The following is a 21,754-nucleotide window of genomic DNA, read 5'->3' as shown; positions in this document are numbered from 1 at the left end:
AATCATGATTTTCAGGTGGAAAATTCAAGAAGAGAAAATTTGGTAAGATTTCCAAGGGTTCATAATAGCCTAAATCATCTCAACTACCTCTTAGTGTGCAGAGTAATAACCCATCTCCTAACCTTTCTGGTCAAAATATGGGATTTCGGAAATCTGTTGAGTGTTATCATTGTGGTTAGATAGGTCATTACCAGTCTCAGTGCCCTAATTGGGACAAGCCAAAGGTTGGACCTAAGCCAGCTAGGTCTGAAGCGACAGTTGGTGATTCTGCCAGAAACCACCGTGTTTTTGCTACCCTAGATCAGAAGCAAGCAGAACATCAGAACACGGTTATTGAAGCTCAGGGTAATTTCCAAGTTATGAAAATATCTATTTTATTTGACTTTGGAGCTATAGATTCCTTTATTTCTTCTACTTTAGTTGCATATAGTGGAATTCTTGTGGTAAAGGCAAGGGATAGATGGCTTGTGGAGTTAACATCAGGTTCTAGGGTGAACGCTGATATGGATTGGTTAGAACAACATCAAGCTATTTTGGATTGCAAGGATAAGTTAATCACTTGTTTAGATGATGTTGGATCAACTAGAGTTATTGCGGGAATCAAGAGACCCATCTCTTTGCGGATAATTTTTGCCAAGCAATTGGCAAGGTGTGCTCAAAAAGGCTGTAGTTTGTTTGCCATATCGGTAAATGACTTAAATGATATCATGGCTAAGGATTTTTCTCTTGATCATCCAGTCTTGCGGAAATTTTTGGATGTTTTTGTTGAAGAGATTTCGGGAATACCCCCAAGAAGAGAAGTTGATTTTTGGATCAATTTAGTGCTAAGAATGGAACCAATTTCTAAGACTCCTTACAGAATGACAGCCCAAGAGCTGATTGAACTTAAATTTTAGTCGGAAGAGCTTTTGGATAAAGGTTTGATTCGACCTAGCGTTTCACCTTGGGGTGCTCTGGTAATCTTTGTCAAGAAGAAAGACGGTTCATTAAGGCTTTGTATAGACTATAGGCAGTTAAACAAGGTCACTGTTAAGAATAGGTATCCTTTGCCTAGAATTGATGACTTGTTTGATCAAGTCAAGGGTGCCCGAGTCTTTTCGAAGATTGATTTGAAATTTGGATATCATCAACTTAGAATCCAGGAAGCGAATATTCATAAGACCGCTTTTCGCACCAGGAATGGGCACTACGAATTCATAGTAGTACCATTTGGGTTAACTAATGCACCTTCTATTTTTATGAGCCTTATGCATAGTGTGCTTAGAACTTTCCTTGATAAGTTCGTAGTGGTTTTTTTGGATGATATTTTGGTTTTTTCTAGCTCTGTCGAGGAGCATGATCGGCATTTAGAGCAAATTTTGGAGTGCCTTCGTAGGAATAAATTGTTTGCAAATCCTTTGAAGTGCAAATTCTTTAAGTCTGAGATTTTTTACTTAGGTCATATTATTTCTGGGGATGGAATTTATGTCGATCCATCCAAAATTCAAGCTATTATCGATTGGTCAATATCTTCTAATGTGTCTGAGGTTCATAGTTTCATGGGTTTAGCAAGCTATTATCGCAAGTTTGTGTTAAACTTTTCCAAAATAGTGCATCCTATCACGTCTCTTCAGAGAAAAGGGAAGAAATTTGTATGGACAGAGGAGTGCGAGATAGCATTTCAAAAACTTAAGGATTGTTTGACAAGTGCACCCGTTTTGGCAATTCCTGATTCAGCTAAAGAGTTCATGGTTTGCACTGATGCATCTTTGAATGGCTTAGGGGCAGTGTTGATGCAGGAAGGACGTGTTATAGCCTTTGAATCCAGAAAGCTCAAGAGTCATGAGGTGAATTACCCTACTCATGATCTCAAACTTGCAGCAATAATGCATGCTTTGACCAAGTGGCGGCATTTTCTTTTGGGACAACGATTTGAGTTGCATACTGATCACCGAAGCCTTCAGTATCTTTTCACACAACCAAACCTCAATGCTAGGTAGCAAAGATGGATGGAGTTCTTGTGTGAATATGACTTTGGGATTAAGTATGTGCAAGGGAAGGAGAACGTTGTTGCTGATGCACTTAGTAGAAGGCGACATGAATTATCTTCTTTGATCTTAACAATGGACCTTAGGGATAAGATTCTTCAAAATCTTTCTGCAAATCTTTGGTTTTAGGATCTTAAGGCTGTTATAAATAGTAATACCCTCTTGGAAGGGCATTTTGAGGGGTATTTAGTAAATTTTGAAGGTTTACTGCTTTTTAGAGGGAGCGTGTACATTCCTAATTCGGGTGATTTGAGAAATTTGGTTATGTTCGAGGCTCACAGAGCACCATATTCAGCTCATCCAGCAGTCAAGAAAATGCATGCTAACCTTAAGCAACATTATTATTGGCCAAGAATGAAGAGGGACATAGCAGATTTTGTGGCTCTATGCTTGGAGTGTCAACGGGTTAAGGCTGAACATCAGCACCTTGTGGGACTTTTGCAACCACATAGTATTCCAGAATGGAAATGGGACACCATTTCGATAGATTTTATTACTGGATTTCCTATTACAGCCCGTAGGCATGATGCTATTATGGTGGTAGTGGACTGATTTTCTAAGGTTGCTCATTTTGTTCTGGTTAGATCATCCTATAATGCAGCATCAGTTGCCAAAGTATATATGGAACAGATAGTTAAGTTACACAGAATTCTTAAAAAGATTATTTCTGATAGAGATCCAGTGTTTAATTCATCTCTTTGGAAATCCTTGCAGCGAGAGTTAGTTACTCAGTTGAATTTCAGTTCAGCTTATCATCCAGAAATAGATGGACAGACTGAACGTGTCAACCAGATTCTAGAAGACATGCTTAGGATGTATGTTATGGACAGACAGAATAAGTGGGAGGAGTATCTACATTTGGTAGAATTTGCTTATAATAATGGATATCACAGTTCCATTGGTATGACACCATTTCAAGCATTGTACGGCAGACGTTGTAGAACTCCTCTCAGTTGGGATAATTTGGATGAAAGGATTCTTTTAGGACCTGATATGTTGCAAGATTTGGAACAATAAGTGAAGAGGATCCGAGAACACCTTATTACTGCTCAAGACTGACAAAAGAAATATGCTGATAAGCATAGGATTGACTGTCAGTTCTTGGTTGGCGATAAAGTGTTTCTCCGGATAAGGCCGCGTAAAAGTCCAATTCGTTATGGAAAGGGGTCCAAGTTGGCACCATGATTTGTAGGTCTGTTTGAAATTTTGGAACGGATTGGGCCTGTTGCCTAAAAACTTGCCTTGCCACCGAGTCTTTCACACATTCATAATGTATTTCATGTTTCTATTTTGCGTAAGTATATTCCTGATATTGCTCACGTGCTGGATTGGAAAAAAGTGCAGATTTTGGATTGTCAACTCATGTTGGAACCAGTGCAGATCATGCAAAGAAAAACTATGAGTTTAAGAGGAAGTGAAATGCAGGTAAAGGTCTTATAGCATCCTAATGATGAAACATCTGCTACCTGGGAGGACACTAAGATGATGAGAACAGCTCATCCGCATTTGTTTGCTAACTTCCAGGAGAAAGTCGAAACCTAGTGGGGGAGGTTGTCATGCCTAACTTGTTCTTCTTTCTGGACTTTACTGCTTATCAAGATTATGTGGTCATAGTATCTTTCTGATGATACTTTTTTTTTTATCCGTTGGACTTGGTGTTAATGTCTAGAGACATGTGTTATTTCAGAACATATTGCTATCTCAGATTTCTATGTTTGATTTCACTGTTTTTACAATGTTGTTGTGTAAACATTTTTAATAAGTCTGTTGGGAATTAAGTTAGAAATTTTACTTCAGAATGATATGGTGTGATTAATTTGCAAACATTGCTACGAGTATTCAAATTGCCAATGTTAATTTATGATATGTAGAAAAGAGTTTTCTTGCTTAGGCATATAGTTATAAAACATCTGATTCACTAAATTAAAAGAATAATTATCAGTCCGGTTACAGTTGAGATAAATGATGAAAAGTAATAAGAGGTTCTCTTGTTATTTATACTTTTCCAGGTTATGTGATTAGGGATTTTTTTTTTTTAAATACCTTTAGTTTCAATTTGTTATGTGTTGTATTTAATTGGAATGGTCTTATAAAAGAAACCAAAGGGGTTTTGGCTTTGTTTTATAAGCATATCACTCATGGCGGTGGAAATGGAACCGCCATATCCACGGCTTGTGGTGAACTCTTGTGCGGTGAATCTGGTAGTTCCGTATTAATGAGATATCATGGGTTATCTGCGAGTTAGGGCCGGAAATATGGCCACATTGCTTTGATTTTTATGCATCTGTAGCCCTTGATGCTGGGAAATCGACATTATGGAAGGTCTCGAGGAAAGAGATTTTATGTTTAAGAGACAAAGATTTTGGATGTTGCTGACTATTGGTTCATTTGTTTTGGTTCAAGTTTTGTTGTTGGAGATTGTTTCCTCTGTTGCAAGCAAGTTCTTCAATCTCTGTTTTGTGGAAGTGCGATTTGAACTTGGGTTTTGGGCTTTGGATTCATGCTTCATTACTGGAGTGTTTCCATCTTCATTACTCACGTAGGGGCAATTCCTTACCCTACTCTCTCTTTTGTTTGTAATTTTATATGTTGTTATTTAGCATTTTGGCAAATGCGTATTTGATTTTTATTATGAGAATCGGCATTCAAAGATGGATTTGTATAGAGCATGGCACTATGAGCAATGCCTTGTAGATACCCACCTTTGGATGTGGAGTATGGAATACCATATTTGGGTATATTGATGAATTTTATAGTCGGGCTATGCCCTAGCTGTACGTTTCAGTTCTTATTAAACCCTGTCGAAGCCTCAGTTTGAGATAGTTGGTTGTATGTGGGTTTGGTATTATGATTTCGTTGGGACTGAGCTTGGATAGAATCATACCTTGAGATATTGGTATGTGTGGTTCTGCCACAGTCCTATGCACATATTAAATTTTAGTATCACGTCGGTTTGAGGACATAGTTACTCTGTTTCATGAATTAGTTGTCTGGAACTGTTGATTTGGAAAGATGAGTTTTTATGTGACATCATTGAGAAAAATCTGGAGGCATTATGTGTTTACAATTTCATACTATTGCAAGGATCTAAGGTTTAAGTTGTAACATAGAGTCACCTATATGTTGTTTAAGCCACCGTTTTTGCTTATTCAACTGTATGGGTTTAGAGGAATAAAACCCGAGTTTGACCTTCAGGATTTTAGGACGAGTACAATAAAATTGAAATGATTTTTTTAGAGTCGTTTAATGGTTATTAGTATAGTAAAACTATCGATTATTTTTATCATGGAAATGCAAGGTGATTCAAAATCATATTACTGTTACAAAGTATTCATTAATAATTTTGAAATTTAGTTTTCACTGTCGGTTGATATCTGACATGGCAATTCGTCAAACAGTTATATGGAGATTGTATTTAAAGTATAAGTTCTGTTGCAACAGCATAAACTTCTTTTTATGATTGAGGAAATTGATTTGTTTTGGTTGTTGTTTTATCAATATTTGAATGGTAGGTAATTCTGTATTTGGATTTAATTATATTTGAATTTTTTTGTGAAGTATTTTCATAGTTATTATGGATTGTTTGGAATGTTATGATGAAACAGAATTCTTTTTAATTTATCCTAATGTATTTCTGTTCATAAATGAAATGGGAAATTATTTTGTGAAAGGCAGCTTTATGATATAAGTTAACCAAATTAAACTAGAATATCATACAAGCATTATTTATTTGTCTTGATCTTTTCAAAGGCTAAACTTATTTTACTTTGACGGTAGGAGTAAGTAGTATAGTGTTACGACTGGTAATTATCATTAAATCAGTGAAATAGTTTAGTTATAATTACGAGGGCGTAATATTATAGTACTTATTTCTATTGTTAAAATAATTTAAGTTTACTTTTGAATGGGACAGTAAAAGATGATTTTGTTTATCAAAAGATGAAGAATGTAATAACTGATTTGCTATTCATAATTATGCATTCTTAGAATATCTACTTGATGTGTATTTTAAGGATAACTGTAATGAATGTATATTGAGGTGGCTGAATATCGAATTATTCTAATTTAGTTGATTAAATCAGTGATAACCTCAAAATAATTTGGGATGGGTTAAATTTATATAAAATATATTTGGCCTTACCTATGACTTCAACCTGTATGGTTGAGTACGGAGAAAAAAAGGCATATTTCTATTCTATCAATGATAAGTATAATAGAAATTTCTGTTATGAGTTGACTATGGGCATACCAAACATGGATGCAGAATCTTAATGCCATAACGATGACACCTTAGTATATATATGATTCATTTAGGGGTTATTCTTAGTGCGAGTTTAATTTTGCATTGTTAAGTAAATAATTTACTTCTTGAATATTAATTTGAAATTGCACTATGATTAATGGTTCAGATGTCTGCATTATGGTTTATATATGTTTATTCTAACATGTATGCAAGTGGATTATTCATTTGATTCAGTGTGTACTGAGCCCTCTTGTTTTATGTTGTATTCTTTTATGTGATCACTTTCAGGTGCTTTGTATGGCTAATAGGTATCTGTGGATTACTGTTGAAGATTACTTTATTCGGAAAACTTTTCGTTGAAGAATACTTGGAGGGAACTTGATAATATATTTAAAAGGGATGAATATCTATCTCATTCTTATTTTGAACTCCATATGTATTTGTATTTCTATGGAGATGTGTGTAGATGGAATTCTTTATTATTATGAAGTTTTTCACTTTAAGTGTGGATAGATCAATGTATGGACACATATATTACGTTGAGTAATAAAAAAAAAAAAAATTGTGGTGTTTTTTCTTTCTAGTTTGCTTCATCATTTTCTTCTTTATGCTTAGGTTGTTTTTACATTTTTGAATGTGGATCAATATTTTAAGACTATCTAGACTGCATAGAAAGTCTTGCAATTGTTGTGGCCATAGGGCAAAAGTAGAGGAAGGAAATGGGGGAGGTTAGTGGATAGTTTTATACAATCCTATGAACCAAATTTAATTACTCATATTAGCATATAGTGTAGAGGTTGTATCTTGTGGCCAATGCAAGGTTCATCTGATGATTACTATCTTTATTATATTTGTCAAAGATGTAATAGAAACACCTTTTCTTGGAGGACTATTTAATATGGTTTGGTAAGTTCAATCAAATGTATAGATAATATTGATTGGTGAATTTGTCATTCTCACAAAGGCATTCTTTTGAAATTTAGAGTTGCACTACATAGGCTAAGTTATACAATTTATAATGAGATCTCTAAAATTCTCTATTAATTTGCCAATGTGGAAACTTAACCAACTCAAATGAACAAGGACTTTTTGGCAAGAGAACTAGCAACCGATAAACCCTATTTGAATCACTTTATGGTTAAATTATCAAAATATCAATCATCAAAGTTCAATCCTTCAAATATTATGATAAAGCTAAGTATTTACAAAAATTATTCGTAGGGTTTGAGATATTGATTTTTTCATGTAATCAATTGTTTCACAAGAATGTAACACTAATGCAGATGTTGGAGTAATTGATGCACTCACTTTAAAGCCAACTTTCCTATATTTGATAAGGTTTTCATTATTAATCAATTTTTTTAATATAGAGGATGACCTATCTCATATAAATAGTCAAGGTTTTGCTTCTTTTGTGAGTCATGATTTCAAATGCCATTATAGTCATGCTTTGAAATACTAATGTCAATATACAGGTGAATGTGAAAGATGGAAATGTATTTGATAGATATTCATTCACCATTTCTCCTTTGAGTATTTTGGTACTTGATAACATGTTTTCTTTTAACTTATGATTCATGATTTAGATAACATACATCTTGTCAATTATATTAAAAAATTACACTTTGTCCTAGGTGGATAATTGCTAACCATAACAAATTTTTTATTGGAGAAAATGTGAAAATGTTGTTGGGAGTGTACCAATAATCCTAAGGTATAATAGAATAATGTATTTGAAATATTAAAAAAAGAGTTGCATGCTTGTTGATGTAAATCAAGTGGGTTTCCCACTAAGATGTGAATACAATAGGTTAGAGTTTACTTTTATGTTGCATAGCTATAATTATCTAGGATAGATATGATATGTGCCCTTGTGTTGTTATCTAGGTTTAGGACCCTCTTCCTACCTTTTTTAATCAAAACAATATCAAATTTCCATAATTCAATTTTAATAATTTTTGTTTTAGGATTTGATTGTGTATATGTTTTGACATTTAGACTAAGTCTACAAGTTTCTTCATACATAAATCAAATCTAAAAAAATAAATCATTAAATTGCAAGTTGTTCCCTCGTCTTTTGAATAAATTAATTGTGGACTTTTTCCAAGGTGATTTTTTTGAATAACAAGTTGAGAACAATTGAAAGTGCAAAGTGTTTTTTTAAAAACTATTACAATTTAATATATTATATTATTATTTTAATCTATTTTTATAGAGTTTATTTATATATTTATTTATAGAATTCTCCTATTCTTATAGAGTTTATTTATTAAAAATCCAACGTGCTCCATTATATGGAAACAATAAACTACATGATTCATAAAGGCAAAATATTTCTTTATTCCTAGAATGTAATTAATAAAAAATAGTATTTTGAGAAAAATAAATAAGACGACTACTAAAAAAGTCTTTGTTTCAATCCCTCGGGACCTGATATCTACTTTCAACATCCAAACTTCACAACAACCAAGTAACAACCTGATATTTTTGAATGTCCAAACTTCACAACAACCAAGCATTAGCTTGACACTTTTTAATGACCCCTTCTTGCATTTGGATTACTCATATTCACATGCATACCTCTGCTACGACTATAATGCATGGATAGAATATAACTAGAGTACTTTCAATACAAGGTTGCTATTGAAAAAAAATCTAGAATTAAAAAAGTTATATTTGTTTATGAGAATAAAAATAGAAACTTATAATTAATATCAGCTAAAATCTTGCACTGTTTAGTACAAGTCCTAGTGACTATAACTTACATGTAAGTTGTACATTGTTCTAAATTAGACTTTACATAATGATACATGTTTATAGACCTACACTTTTATTCACTTTGAAATCAAACATTTCCCTTACATTTCCTCTGAATGCTAAGTGCTAGTAATTATAAATCTGAATAACTAATAACTATAGCTTACATGTAAGCTTTACATTATTCTAGATTAACCATGTCACCAGCACTATCACTCTCAATAGCTAATAACTATAGCTTACATGTAAGGTTTACATTACTCTAAATTAACCGCGTCACTCTGAGTGCTTACATTACTCTAGATTAACTACGTCACTCTCAGTAGTGTAGCTCTGATTCGTTCGATTGTCAGCAAGCACAGGGGTCGTAATTTTCAAAGGAGATGGCTCCATTTTCCCTTCCAGCATTAGCACCACCTGCCCCATGGTTGGCCTCATCTCCTCATTTCTTTCAATGCAGAGCAATGCTACGACACTTGCTCTTCTCACCTCTTCAATATCTTCGTCCTCAGCAACACCCTTTTCCACAACATTATTCGTATTCCCCTAACTAATTTGGGTTGCAGCCCATGGCGGAAAGTAATACATACTTGAATCTTGCACATCTAAATCCAAAGTTCTTCTCCCAGAAATGATTTCCAAGAGCGTCATACCAAAGCTGTATACATCGACCTTTGGAGTTATGGGTGTTAATTATTGTTAGTTGGACAGCTGTTATTTCTGACCCGGAAATAGCAGCACTATTTATGGGTAGCTTGGACAGCTATTCGTCCTTATCTATGAATAGCGGTTGTATTTATGGGTGGTTTGGACAGCTGTTTGTCCACTTGCCAAAAATTAGTAAATGGTTATTATTTACTAATTTTAGAGATTCCCTTTTTGACACTTCGCAACCAATTCTATTATTGGCTGTCGAGTTGTCTTAATCTCAGCCGTTGGTTTGATTTAATCTCGGTCGTTGGTTTACCAACGAGAGTAGTATAAAAAGGGGTCTAGGGGGCATTTGGAGAACAAGGAAGAAGCGTTTTTGGAGAAGGAGTTTGCAGTGTTAGCAAATAGTCTTGCAGTGTTAGCAAGGGCGTAGTGTTAGCGTAGGGATAGCAGTGAGAAATATCAGCGGGAGAAATTAGGAGGTTGTCGGAGTTCTGCCAGTGTGAGGCAAGGAATTTTGTATCTCTTGATTTGCTGAAGTTTAATATAATTTCTCATCTGTAGAACTGGTTTTCCCTTAGGGGTTTTTCCAAGGACAATTTGTCCGAAAATATTGTGTTGATTGTGTTGCGCATTTCTTTCCGTATTTTAAGTGAAGTTGCAGTTGTGTTATTTTTCGATATTAGCTGGGAATTTATTTTCAGCAGTTTAATAATCATTTGTGATAAGAGATTAATAATCAGTGACTGCAATAGTTTGATTTTTCACAATGGGAACACCAGAAATCCATTCTGGAGCTAAATAGCCTCTCGTTCCCCTCGTTGTGGTCAGAATACGACTTAAATCCCTGTTCATAAGCTTTGCCAACCCGAAATCAGCCAACTTGGGGGAAAAATCAGCATCAAGTAGAATGTTCTCAGGCTTTACATCGCCGTGAATGATGCGATCTCTGCATTCCTCGTGGAGATAAAACAAAGCTCGAGCAGTTCCTAAGGCGATCTTGAACCGAGCCTTCCAGTCAAGTACCTTCTGTTTACTTTTGGAGCCACTGGTGAAGAGTATGGAATCCAGCGATCCATTGGGCATGTAATCATACACCAGTAACCGTACTTTGGATCCTTGTGCACAAAACCCTCGAAGCCTTACTAAATTCCCATGTTGTATGTTTCCAAGTGAGCTGATTTCCGCTCGGAATTGCTTCTCATCTCGTTTTGAACTGCACTCCAATTTCTTCACGGCCACAAGTACACCGTCTGGTAGAGATCCTTTGAACACTGAGCCGAATCCTCCGCTCCCCAGCTTAGACTTGAAGTTCCTGGTCGCAATCTTCAACTCCTTGTAACTGAACATTCTAAGAAAAGAGTCGGAAGAATATTCTTCACAACGTTCAATAGTAGATTGGAGCCGATCTTGTCGCCTCCTCCACATAAAAAATGAAAAGACAGCTAAAGCGATGGCGAGCGCAGTGACAATAGCAATCACAAGAGGCATGACGGTTTTGCGTTGGGATGACGATGGTGGATCAAACGTTGCAAGGGCAGACGCAGCGGCTACTCGAATGAAGACATTTGAATTGCTGATTGATGAAGAATCACGCAAGTCAAACAGAGGTGTGGACCAGATTTGGCAGGGGCCTGAAGGTGGATTGAAAGCATAAGCAGTGCACGAGCAGTTGCTGAGGCAGGTACTCTCACAATCCGTCTTTGTGGGCGCTGGGAATGAAGAACCATAATCAGTAAACGACGTTGCGTTGGAGTCGATGAATCTGTCGGATGTGCAATTCAAGGGGTTCCGGCGAACACAGCCACTGGACAACCAGTCCCGTGAATCCCAGGCTTCATTGTCTTTTGGTGTGAAGCCATTTACGCAGCTGCAGAATTGAAAATTGTTGGAGTTACAGACGCCGAAAGCGCCGCAGAGGCCATACACGGCGCATTCGTCTCTGGGCAGAGACCAGAACATGCTCCATTTATTCCCATCGTACAGAGCAAGTCGAATATCTCCGGACTTGGTCAAGATGAAATGCATGGGCGCATGTATCTTTTGCGTTGGTGTTAAACTGAAATACAAACTAGAGCTGGTGATTTCAACGTTGACACTGAAAAACCTTTTGTTTGACATTTCTGGAACACGACTGAAAATTCTACCATCCCAAGGCCCGCTCCACCAATACTTGACAGAGTTATTCCACATTAGCACAATTTGTTTGGAGCCAAATGGATCCGACTGGAAGGAGAAAAGCCCAGGAGCAGGATCCGACGAGCTTTTCCAAGACACCAGCTTTTGCTGTTCCCCTAATCTCATTGCAGGCAACCAGGTATCTGTCGGAATGTCGAAACTCTGCCACACAGTTTCAGATTTGTTGTCATCAGCGCTCAGCATCAAAAAATTACCGGAGTCTAGTATCACAGCACGGGATGCCTTCCTTGAAATGTTGACCGACCAAATAGACGCACCCTCTGCGTCCAACAGATCCAATTCACCTTCTCTTGACAGCTTCAAAACTACAGATTTGGTTCTCGCGGGAGTCTCTCTGTTGGCCACCCAAACGATCATCTTCTGTCGCATATTGGCGTACCACATTCCAACGTACCAGTTATTGGTTCCGTTTGGGCTGAAGAAACCCAATTCAAATGTGCCATTCTGTGAAATCAATGTCTGATTTCCCGCAAGCGAGGCGCCCAAGGGAAGAGTATCTCCAGCCTTCACTACTGCTGCACCATAACTACTCAATGGAATAAACATAGCAACTGCAAAAACAAGTCTTAATCGGGATTTTGCCCTCTTCTCATCCATCGCCAAATTGTGAGCCATTGATCAAACCTCCCGCGGGCTTTAAGCAAGAAGCTGGAATCATAACTGTTCTTCTAGAATAAATGTCGTGGACGACCATGATAGGAGCTTATAAAATAATGGTTTTGTTGCATTCTGACAAGGTTGAGATTCAAAATTACCTAATCTTGAAAGAAATCTGACAAGACATTGTGTGACTTATGACTTCAAATCAAAGCATTGTCAACACACTACTCGTTTAGAAGAATTTCTCCAATGGGATTAGAATGAGTGATCGGTACAAGCCAAAATTACAAGTAACGTTCATGTTAAGTATTTATATTCATAGAGAGTAGTAGAATTTAATGGTTTGATTGTGTTCATTTTTAAGGAATGAAGGGACTGTTGCCATGGAGAAGGCAATCATTGAACGTCAATTCCAAAGAAAGCAATAAATCTGATTGCATAAAGTGCCTGTCCTCTGTGAAACAACTCAGTGAAATCAAACGGAATGCGAGTCGAGTCAAACTTATTTGCAAAGAAATTTGAGAAGACCTGGTGAGTATGTTACGTCAATCGTGACTTCATTTTCAACTGCTTTTTTTTTTAATTCAAAAAAATAAAATTGAGAAGACCTAGTGAGTGTAGTACGTCATTTTCAACCACTCCTTATTTTATTCCCGTGGATATATGGATATATACCGGGGAAAAATTTTGCAGTGTTTTTACTGTTTTAAAGTCAAAGTGTTACAATCATATCCTATATCATTTAAAATATAAATAAAAGGATAGTCTTATGTACAATCCTATCTTATGAACAATCCTATCATAATCTTTTATAATGAATAAATCATATCATATATCTTTTGAAATATATATAAATTGATATTTTTTTTGTCTATAGCAATAGTCAATTTTTAAATAATGTTAATATTTCTTTTTTTTAAATACTTAAACATGACTAGCCTCTTCCTTGCATAAATTGGATAGGATTGAGGCTAATAAAGAAATGCAAAGAGTTTGTTAGAAAAAAATGTTCCAAAATATTTCCAAACAAAAAATATTAAACATACTTAGATTTTCTTAAAGTGCCTAAAGATAGTAAACAAGAAAATTCTTAAATCATAGCGAAACCAGTTTTCCACAGATTCTACTTTTACTACTTTTGAAAAAAAAAATGGATATAAATTTTTTTTACCAAATCCTTTCACTATATATAATTATTAGTTTCTGCCATGGCAGGAAACTTATGCATTCGTTGAAAGCAAATGATCTTATTAGTTTGTCTAATCAGGGGTTTTTAATTATTTTTATCGATTTTCCACTATAGACATCTTTTTTTGACATTTTTACAAATTTAGTGAGACTTATTTTTATGCAATTTGATTGGTCTATGTGTGCTACAGTCATGAATTTGAAAGTTCTTTATTTTTGTTTTTTGCACACAAAATAATTTATTTTTCTCTTTTTCTAAACTTTAGATAACAATACTAATAAGAAGAAGAAGAAGAAGAATGAAACATATTGTCAAATATTTATAGATTGTGATTACAGTTGTATTCCATTGTTTAAAAATCAACACAAACAAACAAAACAAGACAACATGATAAGCAATTATAAAGATGACATTTCTTGTTGTTTATTGTTGTTGTGTTACAATTGGATTCCATTTCTAACAAATCAACACAAAAAAAAAAAAAAAATATACAATATGATAAGCAATTAGAGAGATGACATATCTTGTCATTTATTATTGTTGTGTTACATAAGTTTCCTTGGAAAGGATGCTAGGGATATTTTTCTTTATGGTTGTGGCTTATAAATTATTTTTAAGTCAACATTTGTCTTGTGAGCATTTATTATGGATGTCAGAGAATATTTTTCTTTAAAGTTGTGGGTTATAAATTATTTTTAAGTCAACATTTGTTCTGTGTGATCATTGATTATGGAATCTTTTAGAATTGTTGTTTCTTTATATATAACATTGGTTTATTACTATTGATTCACATTTCTAAAAGCTTTCGTCTTTTCCTACTGGAGTACAAGGTATGTCAGATATTTCTCTACTCTTTTTATTTGAGATTATATTGTGTTCTAGTTGTATTGTTTTTTGCGATCATCATATTTATATGGAATCTTGTCCAAATCTATTATTTATAACATATTGTGTTGTAGTTGTATTGTTTTTTGTAATAATCATATTTACATGAAATCTATCTATGAAAGCTTGTCTAGATCTATTGTTTAGAATCAATTTTGTTGTAAAAGAATTAAGTTTTTTGGTTGAAAATGTGAGATCCATTTGTTAAAATTTAAGATCTATGATCTATTGTGTAGAATCAAGTTTGTTTTAAAGAATTGAGTTTTTTTGGTGAAGATTTGTGTAGATATTCTAGATCACAATAATTTTGTGCAAAAATAAAATTTAAAACAATGTAATGTGCTTGATATATGGCTTTTGATTATTGTGGAAAACTATATTGAAAATTTGAGTACAATTTGTGATTAGGGTTTTTGATGTTTAGTGTCGTTTGTATAACTTTTTTGTCTTTCTGTTGCTTGAGGGAGAGATTCAGACTCACCATTTTCTTCACCATTTCAAAGGCCATGTCACCATCCTGCTAAACTTGAATTATCATCTCCATCCCAACTATCCCAGCCACCCAAATTGCTAAAAAATAATGTGTTGCACAAAAGTAGTTCCAAAGTAGGTAATACAGAGGAACTTGTTAGAAAAAGCCTTGAAGCTTTTGAAATATATGAGCTTGGTGATTGTAGAATGAACCTTGGTAACCTTCAAATGCATGTTCCTAATGATTTCTATAATTTAATCCACAAAATGTTTTGAGAGTTTACCAAAACACAATCAAACATGGATCTTGTCAAATTGTTGGGAAAACTCCCTTGAGAAAGGGGGTAAAGCCAAACTCAATGAACTAACATAGCATCAATAGTAGCTTATTGTGATTTTAGTATGTTTGTGATTGTTGCCACTAGAACATTATGGCTCACAATTGTTTCCCATTAGAAAGATCTCCAAGTTTTATGGAGATAAGGTTTGAATGAAAGAGTAGATCATTTTCTACAAGATACAAAAGTTATATAGTAACATGCCTGTGGAGTTTTGTAGTCAAATAAATATGAAATAAATTATTTTTTATATAAAATACATAAATAAATTAAAATCGAGGAATAGAATTGAAATTAATAATGAATTTTAGAGCCTTAAAACATAAAATGGTTCAAATACAACATAACTTTGTATTTTTTTATAGAAAGAATTTGGATTATAAACTCATATATTTAATCTATTATTGTTGTGAATTAATCATCAAGATTGTTCAAGGTTTTATTAAAGTCATATATTGTGCTATTGAAATAATTATAAAAAATTTAATGCCTTAGACTTATATTTGATGACATGACAATTGTATCAAAAGAACCAAGCTATGACAATAGGAAATAATACTCATATGCTGACTTCTGAATAGTTGGATTCTACATTCCACTACTTAATATTTGTTCCATTAAATGATTCATAGGAATATGGTTGACCCATCACAATTAGTGTGGTTAAATCAATTAAAGATGATTGGTCAAGAACTAAGCTATGACAATAGGAAATAATAATAATATGTTGACTTGCAAATAGTTGGATTCTACATTCCACTACTTAGTACAACAAACAAGATCAAAATCAATGGTTTTTAATACATAATGAATAGAAGAGTATTGTGCCTTAAATTTGACCTATAATGAGGTTCACATTTAAAAGTGGGTTTTATCCAATTGAAAACCTTATAGGTTGCTTATTTACTCCTTCCCAACAAGTTCTCCCTTCTTCCTCTGCCTCTCCAACATTTTCTTGTAAGTTGATAACTACTTTTGCTTTTAAAATAAATGTCCTTATTTCTTTTTTTTTCTGTTGATAGTTTCAAAAAGCTTGAAGTATAGATTGAGTGGAGGTTCTTTACTTTTAGGTGTATAAGGCTTTTGGGGGTTTGTTTAACGAAGAATTTGTATAGTTTAGATTTACTCGTGGTTATAAGTTTTCTAGGTATCAGTAACTTTTACATAATTTTAGGTGCATAAGGCTTTGAGGGTTTGTTTAGTGGAGATAGGGTTCAGATGTATAAGGCTTTGAGGGTTTTTTTAGTGGAGATTTTTAGGGTTTGTTTATTGGAAATTTTCTAAAAATTATCCTTTTTCAGTCATTTTTTGACCATGTTTGATGTTTTAATTTAACTAATAAGCTTCAATATGATAAAGGTCTTGCTCTCTATTTTACAAAAATAAAACTAAAATATACTGTCATTTCCATTATTAGGTTTCATTGTTTTGAATGTTAATGAGTGGGGATAAATATAGATCTATTCCTCTTTATGTAATGCCAACATTACTTTGAAATCCCTTGTATAAAATACAATATTAGGGAAAATGTGTTAATTTTAACTTTACTAAACAATATAAAGCTACAAGATTAGAAAATATAAAACCTGGGGCAATGAAACTAAGCTCCCACCAATCAACCATTGCACAATATCCTTTAGAGCATTTTGAAGGATTTTTCATAGGAAAGAAAACATTTGTTGTGTTGTCCCATTCTTCTATTAGTGTTTCTTTTCCTAAATATTTAGTAGCTTCTTTGTTGGATTTATGAGGGTAAATATGATCCCTAATATTTGCTTTAAGAAAATCATTTGACAGTTAGATACAGTCATCATTTATCAAGGCTTGTAATACACATTGATACAATGATGGACTTAGGATTGAAATATTGAAAAGAAATTGTCCTAGTAGCTTTGTAGATATGATTAATCCCTTGATAACAAATTTGGCCAGTTTCATAAACATGAATACTCCTTTCTATCCTCCTAGTGGATGTGTACATACCAAGTCTTCTATTGTCCAAATTAACCTCTTTACTTTGTCTACGCATTGAAATCTACATTTGGCTTCTGAAGGAATTCTAAATGAAATACCATTATATAAATTTTTTTCATTTAATCTAGTGTTCTAGAGTTCATAGGAGAAGATAGCTTGTTGTGCCTAAATCCTTAGTTTCACTTTTTGTTGCATATTCTTGACACCTCTTTGTAGCCTCCATTAAGCAACAAGAGTATTGATTGAATTTCTATTTCAGACTATCTATAGATTTTGCACACAATGTATTTAGTGGCATAGTTTTAGAACTATCTCTATTTACAATTTCTTTCACAGGTATTCAATGTGCTAAAGCTTGCTCAATGACTTAGCATGGAAGCATATTTGAAGTTATCAAATGTACTAACCTAGTATATATAATCTCATCTCTGTATCATCATCCTTTGTTTGTAGGTTCACCTCCCTCCTCTTAGCTGGATGTATGATTGCCTACTAGCCAATTTTTTTTTCTTGTGTTTGGGATAGTTTCTTCTGTCATTCATTTTATTATTGAGTGGTGGGTAGAAATTAGTTGGATATCCATTTTGATGAAATTTTCTAGACATGAAACATATATTCTTGATATATAATGGTTGTTTGATGCCATTCTTGATAAAATGTGTACCTAGGAAGTTTCTCCAATCAATATTTTAAATTTTTTAATCTGACATGGTTAAGAACTATTTGATGGATCTTAAATTTAGATTTAAAAGTTTGGTTGATCAAAGCAATGATGCATGTGAAGCTTCTATGCTATTGGTAAGGGGGTGTTCTAGTTTTCTTCGATTCTTCCAAGTTCATTTGGAAGAAAATATGGTCAATGCTATGATATATCCATTGACAATCAAACAAATATTTGTCTCAAAGTAGGTAGTCCTCTATTTTATATTGAGTTATTGTGAAAATTATCAAGAAAGAGTGCTCTCGATTCTATCAAGACCACAAATTTAGTTCTTTTCTGTAGTTTTTCCTAGCTCTCTTTCTATAGTTGCCAACTTCATCTAGACTCTTTCTGTGCAATCTTACTCACATTAATATTTCTTAAGACCATGAAGTCTCTTACACATCTTAATTACTTACCTTAATTCCATTAGTTTGTAAGTCATTGCATCCCAATCATATATCTTTTGTTGCATCATCAGTAGCTCATGACATAACTAGTTTTCCTAAACAAAGGTCTTTTTATTGAGTACTTCTCCTTTATAATTGATTGTAGTCTGTGGTCTCATGAATGAACATTGGTAACTCAATTACAATAGCATATTTTCTTTCATAATTTCTGTTGTTGGCAACCTTGCCAAGGGAATAATATTAAAAGTGACACAAGCTTATCAATACTGGCATGTATGATAATTAAATGAGCTGATCCACTAAGATATGGCACAAAGAAAACCTTCTCTATTAGTTTCAAAGGTGGATTCTAAAAAAATAAACATTCATGTTTAAAAAGGAATAATGTTGGAAAAATGTATGCCTCTTGTGCTTGCAAAGTAATGTAGCATAAATCTATATTTCCCTAATCATGAAAAAAATAAAATAAACCAATAGATAAAAAATAACAAAGGTCTTGACTTACCTCCATAAGTTCTACCTTTATAGCATCAAAACTTGCAAAATCTTCAAACCTTACCATTTCCTTGCTTGAATGGTGCTTTTTTGCAGACGAGGAGTTAGGAGAAATCTACCTAAGTAATATCCATATCATAGGAGTTAAAGGTATCCAAAGGGACATTACTGTGATCAAAATAGTCCTCAAAATATGAACTTAATGGTTGGGGAGTAGAGCTATATATGGTTCCATGCTCTCTCATTAGACTCAGTAGATAGCCCTCATCATGTTCTACTCTTCTTGTAGAGTATTACCATGTTAGATTTTTCATTTGGGTGAGTTTGGAGGAAAGACTACTACTTTTTCTATTTTGCTCCTCTAATAAGACCCTATTGGTTTCTCTAGCTAGATTCCCACCATCTTGTGTTGCATGAGTTTCTAGCACATTTCTAGCATCTATAATAACGTTCCACATTTTTATCCAATCAACTCTTTAGGATTTATATTTGGTCATTTAATGTAGGGATATCAATCTTTGGTTTCTTTACTATTCATCACAATATCCTCACCAAATAATCATTGACAACTATTGTTGTTGTTGCATCTTCTTCACCACTTGTATTATTGTAATTCATTAAGTCCTTGCTTTGTATCTCTCTACCAAGAGAGAACCTAAACCATAGGGCAACATTGTTAAAGACTCCAACAAGGAGATAATGTAGACTACCATGAGAAAAATTGTGAATATGATAATCTTGACCAAACTATAGCCAAAGATTCGGTTATTGTAATCAGGTCATCATTTGAAATTGGTAATACAATATGGATGTATTTAAACTTATAGGATGAAGCCAAGTGGGCAGGCATTGACTGGGAATGTCTAGAATATAAAGAGAACTTCTTTTCTCTTCTTTGTTATAGTTCTCTATTTTCTATAGGAACCTACTAATAGGGTCCTAAACCAACAAGGATCATTCTTGAAGTTCATTATGAGGAATCGTTATAGACTATCATGGACAAATATGTGACTATAATGGTTCAGTATGAATTAAAACTAAAGATCTCATTATTGTTATGAGCACAACTTTGATAGATTGCAACATTATTGCATTTGACCTTTACGAAGGATAAAGTCGAGGCATTCCTTGATTGACAGTGTCTCTTAGTAACAAGAAATCTTATTTCCACTTCTTTATTATGTTTTTATAGGAACTTACTAACAAATATCTTAAATAATAGGACAATATTGTTCAAGGCTATTGTACAGTAATTATGTAAGCCAGTGTGGTTGTAATATGATGATGTAAGCCCACAAACTAAGAGCAACAATAAGGTTATTGTTATGAGGATGAATTATGGCTAACATTTCAACAATTTTTGGTTTTAAGCCACAAGATGAAGTCATGAACGCCTTGATTGGAAGAAATGATAGACTCCTCTATTTTTATAATATACACTTAGATTAGCTCACTAAACATGTATTGGAATAATGCTTAATTCAAGACTAAATAGAATGAAGCCCTGAAGGCATGCCTACAGAGAAATCTACCTCAGGGGGCATGCACCTATTTCCTAATAACTTTGGGGTTACACTTGATTGTATGAGAAACAACCCACTTTGTGAATGGAAAAGCTTTATAGCATAATTTGCGTACCCTACAAGAGGTTTACTCTTTTCATTTGGGAATCAACTCCATTACTTAATTCAATTTTCATTTTCAAGTCCTCCTATGTCAAACACAAAGCAAAATTTTTTTCATATCCAATTCAACATCAACTCCATCACTTAATTCAGTTTTGTTTTTTATGTAGCGTTATTTCAAAAACTAGGTAGAGTGTTTTCCCTCACTAATTGGTTATCAGCTCTATCACTTGATTCCATATTGTTTTTCATGTGTTGGTAATGTACGAGTGACTCATTAAACTTGCAAGGTAAGGATTGGCTTGCCATTGTTTCCAAGTCTTTTACTTATCTTTTATATGCACTATTTTCAACTTTTATTGATATCCTCTCTTTTGAATTTGGTTGACTAATTCATGGCTCCTAGTCTGCAATATCTCGTCTACCTACTTCCACATTAGGACTCTTCTAGTGTCATCCCATGTGAGTGAACTCAAGCCAAATTCTAACATCTGTTTCAAAATTAATTGACTAACTTTATTACATGGAAGCTATGGAAATTTTTTTTTTTTTATCATATCTATCTATATATTTTGTACAGGCATGAACCATATTGAACCTTGGATCCATAAAGAGTTGGTAGATCCTGTATGCACACATAATAATACTAGTGCCCTGATAACTTAGCTATCTAAGAAAATCAGTATTCTATTGACTTGTTCTAGTGGAAGTTTCCCTCTACTTTGCTAGTTGTTCTAGATGTACATGCATGCTTAAGCTATGGCGTTGCGAATGGTGAATGAGGAAAGTTCTCATCATTTAATTACCCTCTTCACATTTAAAAATATTGCCAATGATAATTTTTCATGTTCTCCATGAATTGGGTACACTTTTCCTCTCTCTAGAGTCTTATGTAGTAATCTTCAAATGAATGAAGAGTTACTCCCATACACTGATATTTGTTCTTTCTCTCTCTATCAGTTGGTGGTCTTTATGGTAGTATGATAATGAGTCAATTACTCCCCTTTTAGGATTTCCTTGTAGATGACTCTTTTTCCTCCAAATACACATCCCTTTTCTCATCAATTGAATTGTCACTCAGATCAGTAAAAAACTAGGCAACATAATTCTTAGTTTATTAAATGCATTTCAGTCTTGTCCTAGCACCATCCATTTTTTCAAATCCATACTTTAAAAAGTGCATAGAATTG

General features: G+C 33.9%; 1 protein-coding gene across 1 annotated transcript; it reads right to left on the bottom strand.

Annotated features, from left to right (window-relative positions):
• Nucleotides 1-9,077: 9,077 nt before the first annotated feature.
• On the bottom strand, nt 9,078-12,503 carry LOC149539393 (G-type lectin S-receptor-like serine/threonine-protein kinase At2g19130). The gene is made up of 2 exons (XM_089800655.1): nt 10,453-12,503; nt 9,078-9,714 (listed from the first exon to the last, which is right to left on the bottom strand). The coding sequence occupies exons 1-2, from the start codon at nt 12,490-12,492 to the stop codon at nt 9,574-9,576; spliced, it is 2,181 nt and encodes a 726-aa protein (XP_089656781.1). The 5' UTR covers nt 12,493-12,503; the 3' UTR covers nt 9,078-9,573.
• Nucleotides 12,504-21,754: the final 9,251 nt, after the last annotated feature.

Source organism: Cupressus sempervirens, chromosome 9 (genome assembly GCF_028749045.1).
Source record: "Cupressus sempervirens isolate cs-2001-9-10 chromosome 9, ASM2874904v1, whole genome shotgun sequence".
NCBI lineage: Eukaryota > Viridiplantae > Streptophyta > Pinopsida > Cupressales > Cupressaceae > Cupressus > Cupressus sempervirens.
This window is presented reverse-complemented; position numbering and strand designations above follow the sequence as displayed.

Excerpts from the sequence above, each read along its gene's own strand:
- LOC149539393 (XM_089800655.1), bottom strand. The coding sequence starts at position 12,492 with ATGGCTCACAATTTGGCGATGGATGAGAAGAGGGCAAAATCCCGATTA. Across the intron at positions 9,715-10,452 it reads CAGAATGGATTTCTGGTGTT|CCCATAACTCCAAAGGTCGA; the intron begins CCCATTGTGAAA and ends CAATAATTAACA.